At 37.0% G+C, this 12,400-nt stretch overlaps 1 protein-coding gene across 3 annotated transcripts in view; it reads left to right on the top strand.

Annotated features, from left to right (window-relative positions):
- Nucleotides 1–9,881, top strand: part of ZNF638 (zinc finger protein 638) — a 134,388-nt gene extending 124,507 nt beyond the window's left edge. For all 3 annotated transcript variants that reach the window (XM_080813031.1, XM_080813032.1, XM_080813033.1), the window contains 6 exons: nt 559–624; nt 2,129–3,095; nt 3,610–3,714; nt 6,841–6,942; nt 7,820–7,938; nt 9,508–9,881. In XM_080813031.1, the coding sequence (XP_080669157.1) occupies nt 559–624; nt 2,129–3,095; nt 3,610–3,714; nt 6,841–6,942; nt 7,820–7,938; nt 9,508–9,573 (1,425 nt within the window). In that variant the 3' untranslated portion in view covers nt 9,574–9,881. The remainder of the gene's footprint in view (nt 1–558; nt 625–2,128; nt 3,096–3,609; nt 3,715–6,840; nt 6,943–7,819; nt 7,939–9,507) is intronic.
- The last annotated feature ends 2,519 nt before the right edge of the window (nt 9,882–12,400 follow it).

Here is a 12,400-nt window from a genome sequence, read left to right on the forward strand (position 1 = left end):
TTTGGAGTAGGAGGTGTAATCTTGTTTTGTACTTTCATCTCCTCACTCCACTCCCAAGTTCCCATTTCTCTTAATGATTCCACTGATGGAAGCCAGTAGACATTTAGAATAGTAAGCTCAAGCTTGTAATTTATTAACAGGTTTGAAAAGCATTGTTTGGATAAAATGTGGTCAGAAATACAGGTGTGCTTTAAAAAAAAAAAAAAAAAAAAAAAAGTCTGCAGTGACTCTCCTGAGGTGATTTACTACTCTGCTTCTGAATGGGAAACCGTTTTCTCTTTTAATTGAACCTTCCTTTATCGGCTTACTGATTGCCTAACTTAGACATTGTGGGTATTGGGAAGAAAAGATCAGTGAAACTGAGTTTACCTACAACTTACACAGATGATGCCTATGTTGTTAAAATGATTGTTGACTTAGTGTGGTATACCTGTTAACTATTTGCATAATTGAATGTGTTTGGATATTTTTTGGTGTTTGGATTCTTTTTTTAAAAAAAGAACATTAATAACATGGCTGTAAATTCTATTTTTCTGTATTTTTTACTTAATATTTCAGACCTTGGCTGGGCAAAACACTAAGAATCCTAAAAGCACCACTGGTAGAACTTCCAAATCTAAAGAGGTGAGAAACAATTCACTAACACTAATAAGCCTTCTATTCTATCCTTCCACAGAAGAGTTCATCTATCTTACTACTAGTGTCTCTCCTATAATAATCAATTTGATAACAGAGCAAGAGACAGGAATGAGGTATTTTATTTTTGACCCTACCACCAATTTGTTTTTTGACCTTGAGCTAGGCTAAGTTGTTGGTGTTCATGGTGAAGGAGAAAAAGTTATGCAGGGACGGGAAGGGAATTAGAGTAGAAAAATCCCTCCAATCTCCTATTGACAGCAGGAGGTTATAAACACAAAAGAATCATGTGTGTTAAAGAAGGTTGGTGTTTGACTAGAATCCTTGCCCTTTTGTGGAACTTCCGAACAGGTTGTCCTTTTGAGATGGTCAGTTTAACCTAACTGGATAAGATCTGAGAGTTGCTTTCCTGGTACTAAGCTCTCCTGCCAAATAAATGTGTTATTTTTGCTGTTGTTTGATATTTTAGGTTTTTCCATTAATAGAATATTTTTTCGGTCATTTTATCAGGGCACAGAGGAGAAATGTTAGTAGTTTAAGAAGCATAATAAGGATTAAAAAAAGCATAATAAGGATGATGTTTCTGCGGGCTTACTAATAAATTTATACTATCAATTAACACATTGATAGTATAAATGCTTAAATGTTTCTTTCCCCCCAAATTACTGGGTATATGTTCTTATGTCATTATATATGCTAGTAATCAGTCATTGATAGCATACTAAATTTGTAGGAGGCCTGCTGGGAATTTATTTTCTTTAGTAGTGTCACCATTTTTCAAATTAGAGATACTATTTTTTCTTTCAAGTGCATTTGGCATTAAGTCTTATTTAGTAATATTGGCAATATTTGGCATTAAGTCTTATTTAGTAAGAATTTTTTCATATAACCTTTTCTAAATGTAAACTTTATATTAATGTATATTTATATTAATGTTGTTTAACATTAACATATTAATATATTACATTAGTGTTGTATAATGTTTTATATTAATTTTGTTGTAGCTAAGTAGATTACACCTAGTTAGCTGTTTACTTTCTAGCTACATTCGAGGTGCTTCTAATAGCCGGGTAAGTCTCCTAGAACACTTGTTAGATATCATTTAATAGGGAACAGTGAATTTTTCACATTGTGCTTTGATAAATGCTCTACATTGTTTGATAAATACTTTAAATGTAGTATTTTTTTGTGTTTCATATTTCAAAAACCTGGACATCATTTAGGAAATGCAGTCTTAACTGAATTTAAGTAAAGGTGGAATTAGGTCGATATTGTTAGGATTTTACCTTTGGTATTGTTTGCTTTGTGAATTAGAGCTAATTCATTTGTGTGGCCTTAAAAAATAGTTTATTTCAGCCTATAGGAAACTTCTTTGCACTGAAATTCTCACAGATGATATTTCATGCACATTTGCTGGGACTATTTGGAACCTAACCAGTTATCAGTAATTGGTTCTGTTCATGGGTCTGTGTTTTTGTGTTTTTCTTTTTAGCCTCTTCAACAGGAACCATTATTTCCATTTAATTTGGATGAATTTGTCACTGTGGATGAGGTTATAGAAGAAGTAAATACTTTTCAAGCCAAGCAAAACCCACTAAAGGGAAAAAGAAAAGATACTCTCAAAAATACCCCTTCCTCTGAACTTAACTTAAAGAAGAAGAAAGGGAAAACTCCTGCCCCTCGTGTTGTTGAGGGAGAATTATCCTTTGTAACATTGGATGAGATTGGGGAAGAGGAGGATGGAGCTGCACACCTAGCACAAGCTCTAGTCACTGTGGATGAAGTAATTGATGAAGAAGAAATAAATATGGAAGAAATGGTAAAAAATTCAAATTCACTCCTTACATTAGATGAGTTAATTGATCAAGATGATTGCATTTCCCACAGTGAACCTAAAGATGTTACTGTACTATCAGTGGCTGAAGAGCAAGATCTCCTCAAACAGGAACGTTTGGTAACTGTGGATGAAATTGGAGAAGTTGAGGAGCTTCCTTTAAATGAGTCAGCCGACTTAACTTTTGCCTCTTTAAATGCTAAAGGAGATGAGGGAAGTACTGGAAGGGATCCCATTGAGTTCATTTCTTCCCAGATGCCTGAAGACCCTTCTACTTTAGTTACTGTAGATGAAATACAGGATGACAGCAGTGATCTGCATTTAGTCACTTTGGATGAAGTAACTGAAGAGGATGAAGACTCCCTGGCAGATTTTAACAACCTTAAAGAAGAGCTTAATTTTGTTACTGTTGATGAAGTTGGAGAAGAGGAAGATGGAGACAATGATTTAAAAGCAGAGTTAGCACAAAGCAGAAATGACCGTCCCACAGATAAAAGAGGGGATAGGAAAAAGAGAGCTACGGACTCAAGGAAGATAAAACTTGAAGCCTTTTCCCAAGCTGGTTCAATAAGTGAGAATGTTATGGAAGAGGATCTGAAAACCATGATTCAAAGACACTTAGCAGGTAGATACTTAGAAGTAGTAATTTTTCTGCTTTATGAGGGGATTACATTTAAAATTTTAAAACTTGAAGTTGTAGCATTACTCATAATTGTTCTTATATTGATAAAAGAAGTTAATGAAGAGTGATGGCCTGTGATATTTTCCAAAGGAATGTGTACAAGTTTACAGATTGCTTTTAGTTACAGAGCAGACTTTGTTCTCAGTTATCATACTTCCAAAAAAAGATGACAGAGCTAGAAAGTAAACTATAGTGCCCAAGTTAGAATGGAAATGGTATATTTGTGTTACTGGAAAAGACAGCTTTTCATTAGTAGAAGGATATTATACCAGGCTGCCTCCCAGTTTTTCTCAGATTTAGGATTTAGAAAAAATTTTAAAGGTGTCATTTCACTTTGAAGTAATATTTTGATGGTATAGAGTAATAGGTTTAGCTCACTTTAGGGAGAGCGAAATAACTTCTGAACTAAGAATGGCATGCTGTTACTATAGCAGTAAATCAGACTTTCTCTTTAAAGCTAAAACGCCAACCAAGAGAGTTAGAATTGGGAAAACACCAGCATCGGGGAAAGCTGTTGCGACAGACCCGAAGAAAGGTGAAGAGGCCTTCCAAATTTGTGAAGGTAAAGCAGGATTGATGGAAATGCGGAGGAGAGTAGAGAGTAACACAATACAATGTAGTGGTTGAAGTTCTTAAACGTCTACCATCTAAGAAGAGAAGTAGAAAAACAGTGAAATAGAGTTGGGGTGGGGGTGGGGAAAGCAGCCTTATCTGGATAAAGATTTTGGTCTTTGTAATTTAGAGATAATGGAACATAATGGAATGGATAACAGAATAATAGGCAATCCCTTTTGTGATAGAGTGTGACAGTAGAATGTGACAAATTTGTGGAGATGATATACATGAAAGATTATTCTGACCATGTTGCAGCATCAAATAGAAATCACTGCTTATCCAGCTCTTATTTGTGGACCCAGATCCCTTGCTTTGTGGAGGCTGCCATGCAGACAGCCAAAGATGTCTTAACATTGAGAAAATTTATGTTGAAACAAATATGGACCGGTGTCTAGTAAGAGAGGCACTCTAGTCCCTCAGATATTTGTCACTGTGTCCATTATATCCCTAGCAAAAATAATAGAAGGATAGGAAAAGAAGCACACAGTTCCAGATCTCAAGTTAACGAATTCAGAGTTAGGGCGAAAAATCAGTTACTGGGGTGACTCAGACAGCACTACAGGGGATCCTTCATACGTTCTCTTTGATGCACCCTCCTTTTCTTTTGCTTTTCTATTCTGTCCTCTCTAAGGAAAAACTGCCAACTGTCATTGAGTCCAAGTTCATTGAACCTGATCTCAGCTGGGCTGTCGGTGCTGCTCCACAATCTGTTATAGGCCTCCTTTCTTCCCCATTTCCTGACAGGGTGTAATATAAGTCTTTTCCCGCTCTGTATCACGTACTGCTTTAACCAGCTCATTCCTCCCTGGATACCCTTGCTTTTATTTCCATTTACCAGAGCAAGTACGGGAGGTCCACTCTCTGCCAGCTTCTGTTTTATCTTCCTTGACAAGTCACATACAAAATATGGTCAAGTCTTTCGCATTTGAAAAACCATGCCCTTAACCTTTGAATCCTCTGGCTCCCACCTTGTCTCTTTTTCCTTTCAGGGTAAAGTATCTGGAAGGAATCACCTATTTTTACTTCTTCCTCCCAACGAACTGAATGTATTTTGGCTTCTTTGTAAACTACCGTTCTGAAGTTTATATTGATAAACCCCCATTGGATTGTTGTCCAACTTGATTTATTAAGTTTTTTTTCCTTCCTTATTTAGTCTTACTTGACTTATCGGCATTATGCGTTACTTGATCATGTGTTCCTTCTTGAAGCTGTCTCCCATGGCCAAGTGGGTACACTCCTTTGTTCTTCTCCATAACCACTCCTTGATACCAAGCCATAGGTAGTGGTTTAGTAATCTGACAGATAGCTCCTAGCATGATTTCATGAGGGTGTTTTTGCCCCAGGATTTCTGTTTGCAGCTACCAGCTTTCTTAGAACTGCCTTATGTCAACTGAAGAATAGAGAAAAGTGACTTATTTACTGCTTATATAACTGTTTATTTCTGTTAATGGACAATATGTTTGATAGAAGAATCTAGCTGAAGAAAAAGTAATTTTCTAAACAATTTTAAACCTGAAGTATTTGTCCTAATCTCTTTAATTATTTATATGATTATATATAACATATATTTATTATTACAACATAAACATCCCTTTGGAGTGGCAGGAGCAAATTTGTTTGAGAAAGTTTCTTAGTTATTCTGATGAGGGAATAAACTGTTCTAGGAAGAGACTAGAAACTATCTTAATCAAGTCAAGAAAAGGGAGATGACCTTTTTTTTAAATCAACTCTTTAAGACTTGATGACCAGTAAAAAAATAAAACACAAGGAATAAGAGAGGAGTAAATAATGATTTCATGGGATGCCTGGGTGGCTCAGTCGTTAAGCATCTACCTTCAGCTTAGGTCATGATCCTAGGGTCCTGGGATTGAGCCCTGCATTGGGCTCCCTGCTCCTTGGGAAGCTTGCTTCTCCCTTTCCCACTTGCCCTGCTTGTGTTCCCTCTCTCGCTGTGTCTTTCTCTGTCAGATAAATAAAGTCTTTAAAAAAAAAACGATTTCATGGTTCCTGTCCGTCCCCTCAGATTTGCTGAAGAGTAGCCCAGGTGCATGAAGAGAACACTGAACTTAAAGTCACAAACTCAGCTTCTAACCTCTGTCACTTAAAAACATTGTGGCCTTGGCCATACCAGTTTCTTATGTCTTGGTTTTGCGTTCTCCATCTATGAAGACATAAGGATAGGGGGACCTGGGTGGCTCAGTGGGTTAAGCCTCTGCCTTCGGCTCAGGTCATGATCTCAGGATACTGGGATTGAGCCCCGCATCAGGCTCTCTGCTCAGCAGGGAGCCTGCTTCCCCCCTCTCTCTCTGCCTGCCTCTCTGCCTACTTGTGCTCTCTCTCTGTCAAATACATAAATAAATAAATCTTAAAAAAAAAAAAAGAAAAAGAAATAAGGATAATGGTGATTTGACCTGCCTTTCTCACAGGAGATAAAAGCTAAACGAAGGGTATATATGTGAAGGGGACTTGTCAGCTACCATGTAACAAAAAGATATTAATAGCTACTGAGGGTGACCAGGATTGCTTGGAACCAGTTTACTTTCTTGTCTTCCCCAAGATCATATTATGCAGAGTCTGCCAAAACTGCATGTTTCTTACATGTTATTTACTTTGGTGGACTTAAACATTTGTGACGTCACTTGTGATCCTGTTGGGCAGGGGTCTTTATCAGTGTAGGCTCAGTATTTTTTGACTGGGAGAGCCTCAGTACAGGCCATGAGAATATTTTCTGCCCATGTCCTTTCCTCCTCAATCCACACTCTTTCCTACCCCAGCCCTTAGCATACACTAGTTAACTCTTGACAGTAATTACAGAGCTTGAACTTCTTCCATTACCCTTTAAATTCTTTTGAGAACAATAAATGAATAAAATATGCTATTAGCTTTAGTCTGTGTTTTTCCTAACACCAAAGAATCTTGGAGGAGTGGTCCAATGGTATCAGCCAAGGAAGGTTTACTTAGAGAGAAGAGCCATAAATTAACTTTGAAGGCAGGGATTATCTGGTGTTAGCTTTACATACTGTACATGTATTTTGAATGACTTCTTTTCCTTGAAAAATTTTAATGATTTTAGTTGATGAGGAATCTGGATTAAAGGATTCAGAACCAGAACGAAAACGTAAGAAGATTGAGGACTCTTCTTTAGGGAAATCAGTGGTACCGGATGTCCCTGAAGGTAAAAGTAAACATGACATTTTTCCTTATCCATATGAAATAAAAATTCAGTACCATAGTAAGTGTTCTGTTGTTTAGATGACTGTTGGCATTTCTGAAAACAGAAATAGGTTTTTTTACCTAGCAAGGATTTTTTTTTTTTTTTTCCATTCTTAAAAGTCTGGGATAAGTCTTTTTTTTTCCTGGTACTTTCTTTGTTGCTGTGGTAAGAGCTAAGTTATACTTGCCCAGGCAGAAATTTTAGTAAAGTAAACATGCTGAAAAGCTAGCAGACTGTGGCCAGCTAAAACAGGCTAAAGGAGCACCATATCCATTTACTCAGCATATTCCTCAGGCAAATAGTTACCCATCGTTCTGCCTCTTTTTTTCTGCTTTTATTGTAATGGGATTCCAAAGATGTTCACTTCAAAAACACCATTAGATTCTTTTTCAATGAATTGCAATTCTGAAGAAATTTCATGATATCCTGGAGGCTCTAGAGTATTACAGAATATGTTAAAAAAATAAAGCCCTCAGGGGGTGCCTAAGTGGCTCAGTTGTTAAGCATCTGCCTTTGGCTCAAGTCATGGTCCTGAGCCATACATCAGGCTCCCTGCTCAGCCTGCTTCTCCCTTTCCCTTTGCTTGTGTTCCCTCTCTTGCTGTCTCCCTCTCTGTCAAATATGTAAATAAAATCTTTAAAATAAATAAGTGAAGCCCTCAGTTTTGTGATTAAAGGCTTAATTGCTCTTGATCCCTAGATACTTAGCCATATATATTATGTTTATAAAAGTATATACTATGATTAGCATGTTTGTCATGTTTAGAGAACTTGATTAACACAACTGTAGATATTAATTTCCCTCTATTCTCTTTCCCCCCTTTCTTCCTGTCCTCTAGATTTAGACTTCCTTGTACCGAAGGCTGGATTCTTCTGTCCAATTTGTTCCCTCTTCTACTCAGGTGAAAAAGCAATGACAAATCACTGCAAGAGTACACGTCATAAGCAAAATACAGAGGTAAATTTTTTTCTTAACACCTCATAAAATACTCCAGGTGGTATTATAATCAGACTACTTAAGTGTTCACCCAGAATGTATATTCTTTTCCTTCAGGAGAACTTTTGAAGATTTGTGCCAGTTTATTCCTCTGTAGTTCCGAAGTACAGTCTTTACTGTATACTGCAAGGAATGTCTAGTCTTTATTCCTTTTCCTCTGGCAGCATTCCCCAGGGTAGATTATACAGACCACTAGTCCTGTGTAACTCTCCATTAAAGTGTGGGAAACCATGTATTCTGATGGCCCCTTGCAGAGTCAACAGATGAATAACATACTAAAATTTGTGAATTGTCTAGTCAGAGAGAATCTGTTTAACCCATTTCCTAAACTGATTTAATGACACCCCTCACCCCCCTTTTAAGTTGTACTCATCTTTAGGAAGTGCTCCTTTAGAGAATCATTATTAGCCATTGTTGAAGCAGTGGTTCTGTTTCCTCCTGAATGTCTGAGGTTGTTTTATATAGCCTCTAAATTGAATTTGTGGTACCCACACTCAGCTAACATTGAGTTGTTATTTGCTGGAAGCTTATTTAATACCCTCCCCATCAGCATTATGAGGTAGATGGTATCATTCCAAACTTTTTTATTACTTTTTTTTAATCATTCCAATTTTAAAGGTAGGAAAAAAGGCTTAAAGAGTATCTAATCCCAAGATCACATAACAGGTTAGTGGCAGACTTAGGATTTTAACCTAGCTCTGTTTTATTCTAGCCTCAAACCCTTAACCATTATGCTATACTGTCTATGCTCTTAACTTTGTTGTGTCATTTTTCCATTTAAAATTTCCACTGGCTTTGTATTGGAGTAATACATAGACGACTTCTTGTAGGTCTGTAAAGCCCTACATGATCTGATTCCTTTCTGTTTCTCTGGCCTCACTCTCTGTTATTAATCACTATGTTGCAGTTTTTCTGGTGCTCTCATTTTTTTTGTTTCATACATATAAAAGGCCCCTTTGCTACTTTTGCACCTTTATATCCCTGTTCCTTTTGCCCTTTCCCAGTCCCACTTCTTTTCCTTGAAAAATTTAATGTTAGCGGCCTCTTCCCCACTTCTAGCTAAGTCTAGACTCAAATGTCATCTTCCCAGAAAGACTTTTGCTTAAGAAAGACCTAGCTAGAAGTCCAACACTTCCTTCTACTGCCAAGAAGAGTTTACCTCGGTCACTTCCCTTATTATATTTCTTTCCTTTATAGTGCTTACCAGCCCGAAAATTTATCTTATTTATTTATTCTTTTATTGTTTCTCTTCCCCCACTAGAATGTAAGCTCCATGAGGTAAAGGGCCTTACCTATCTTGTTGACCACTGAATCCCCAAGCACCAAGCGTAATGCCTGGTATGTCATAAATATCAGATGACTGGTGAATGGAAGGAAAGAATGTTAATGTAAGGCACTGTGTTTCTAATCTCTGTTTTGTAGGATCAGGCTCTTATAAATTATAAATTCAGTGAAATATATTAGATATGTTTTCACACACAGCAGAGCAACACCTAATAGATATTTTATATTGCAAATTGTTTTTAACAGAAGTTCATGGCCAAGCAAAGAAAGGAAAAGGAGCAGAATGAGGCTGAAGAAAGAAGTTCTAGGTGATTGGGGGAAAGGGGAAAGACTTCATTAGAAATTTGTTTAGGGTCCAGTTGATTTGTGTATTTTTGTTATCACTTAATTTGTAATTTTTGTTTCAGAAGCAAATATTCATGTTGTACAAATTTCTGATTGCCCTTGATGTGGAAAGACTGATGGGGAAAGTATGATGTGTTTGATTTTTATATCAAATCATCAGGCATGGAGAAGTATCTTTTAGAAGTGTTAAAATAAATGTTCCTACTGTATATTTAAAATACCGTCTTGTGTTTGTGACTGATTCATTAAAGACTTGTGTGCCTCTGATTTTAGACAAGAGACCCTTGTGACTTGTTTAGGGATTCTTCATGTATTACTGGAAGTCATAGCAGAGCAGGGTTTCACTTTGTTTCAACCATTCATGTACAGGTCAAAGATTTATTAAAACTCTTAATTTCTCTGGATGAAATTAGATTACATATAATTGACCCCAGATAGGTTTGAGTAAAACTGCTTATTGTTTTCAGTGTGCTAGGAATATCTTTTTTTCTGCTTGTGGTAACATCTAGTTTCTGCCAGGACCCATTTGAGTTATCTTCTAGCAAGTCATTTAGTATTAACTTGAAAAACTATAAAGACAGAGCAGCCTTTACTTCCTGTGAGCTGCTACAGTTGCTTTTAAACTGTTTAAATTATTATTTAATATGTTTGTTAAAAGTTGTAAAGGTGCAAAAAAAATAATTCAGTGCTTGCTGGGTGCAGGACACAGCCCTGTGCTGTGAATTTTTAGATTAGGCATGCTTCAGACATAGGCCTGCTGACTTTGAATTGCTTTAATACCAGATTTCTCAGCTTTTCCAAGATTAGAGTATACCAGTTAATAATAGAGAGTGAATGGAAGGAAATGAAAAACTACTACTTTTTTAGATCTCTTACTCCTGTCACATGTAGCCTATTACTTCACAATGAGCAAAGAGTGGAGTGAAGAACAAAAAGCAGCAACTTCTTGTTGCCCACCAAACTCACTCATTGCACACTCGGTTTAGGCTTAGCTACAGCCTGAGCAAAACAACAGACCGTGACATGCCATAGACTAAGGAGTGGGGTGGGTGGGGAGGGTGTGGCTTATGAATGCCAGGAGTCTGCTGTAATTAAACCCTTGTAGGTGAGAGGTGCCTTGGTGGCACAGCTGGTTATGCATCCGACTCTTGGTTTTGGCTCAGGTCGCACCCTTAAGACTCCCTCCCTCTCTCTCTGCCCCCACCCCCCTCCACCCCCGGTCTCTTTGTGCGTGCTCTCTCAAATACATAAATCTTTAAAAAAAAAAAAAAAATCCCTGATAGGTGAGTGAAGTAGTAAGAAAGAGAAGAGCTGTTAAAAGTTTGGAGAATAAGGGGTGCCTGGGTGGCTCAGTGGGTTAAACCTCCGCCTTCGGCTCAGGTCAAGATCTCTGGGTCGTGGGATCAAGCCCCACATTGGGCTCTGCTCGGCAGGGAGCCTGCTTCCCCCTCTCTCTTTGCCTGCCTCTCTGCCTACTTATAATCTCTCTCTCTCTGTGTCAAATAAATAAATAGAATTAAAAAAAAAAAGTTTGGAGAGTAAGTTGCTAGAAGCAAGCTAAAGCAGCATAGTCAGATTAAGTAAGAATCTTACATTTTGGAATCTTTTCCCTAGGGGAAAACTTTTAAAATCAGATAACATATGAGCTTTAATCTTGTCTGGGCCAACCTCGGATTTTAATTCTAAAAAATTAAGTGTGAGGGGTGCCTGGGTGGCTCAGTTGGTTAATAAGCATCTGCCTTTGGCTCAGGTCATGATCTCAGGGCTGGGGATTGAGCTGTATATGGGCTCCAGTGGGGAATCTGCTTCTCTCTCCCTCTTAGGCCCTCCCCCAGTTCATGCTGTCATAAAAAATCTTTAAAAAAATGTGTGAAACTCTTTATTTCTTTCAAATTAGTTATGTGGAAATTGGGATTCTGTATTGGAATAAAAGGAATTGCTAAAGCATAAAAGTGGTAGGGGTGATTTTTGTTTTAGTGACATGTTGATGGTTAGCTATACGTAGTAAATAAATAATGTTCCTGTATGGAGGAGAGGGAATTTTTATCCTAGTACAGAAGATTTTTGAGTTTTGCTCAAATACAGAAGATTTTTGAGTTTTGCTAAAAATAAATACAGACTCTTCACGTATAATTTTAGAATTGTTCTGCACTCTTTCCAGGAAACCTTGAAATACCTCCCTCCTTTATTCACACTACACATACGGAATATCGTATACATAGCAGTTTGCTTACTGGTTGGTTAAGGGTGTAATAGTTTTTAAAGTTTCTATCATTTCATCTAGACACCAAAACAATAAAAGATTGCATTCAGCACCACCTCTAATAAAAGTTTTGTTTTACCATTTCTGGCACAGAATGCTATGAGAATTGGCTGCCTCTCCAAAACTCCTGAATTCTTAAAAAAAGCCAGATTTTAAAAACTTTAAATTTTTATTTTAATATTTGGATGTGAAAAAAAGCATATTGTAGAGAGTAGTATAATCTACCCATATATACTAATTACGTAGTTTCAGCGGTTATCAACTCAAAACCAAATACATGTATGTCCACTCTTTCTTCTCTTATATTTTAAAGGAAATCTCAGCATGTCATTTTACCCATACACATTTCATTATGTTTCTAAAAGATAAGGATTCTTTTTAAGTAATAACATCATTAAAAATTCTCCTTATTTAAACCCAGTTCAAATTTTCTAATGTTTCATAAGTGATTTTTTTGTTTTACTGAAGAGATCTGAATAAAGTCATACACTGTGACTAGCTGGATAGGTCTTTTTAATTATTTTTAACATA

The sequence above is a fragment of the Martes martes genome (assembly GCF_963455335.1).
Source record: "Martes martes genome assembly, chromosome: 9".
Classification (NCBI taxonomy): Eukaryota; Metazoa; Chordata; class Mammalia; order Carnivora; family Mustelidae; genus Martes; species Martes martes.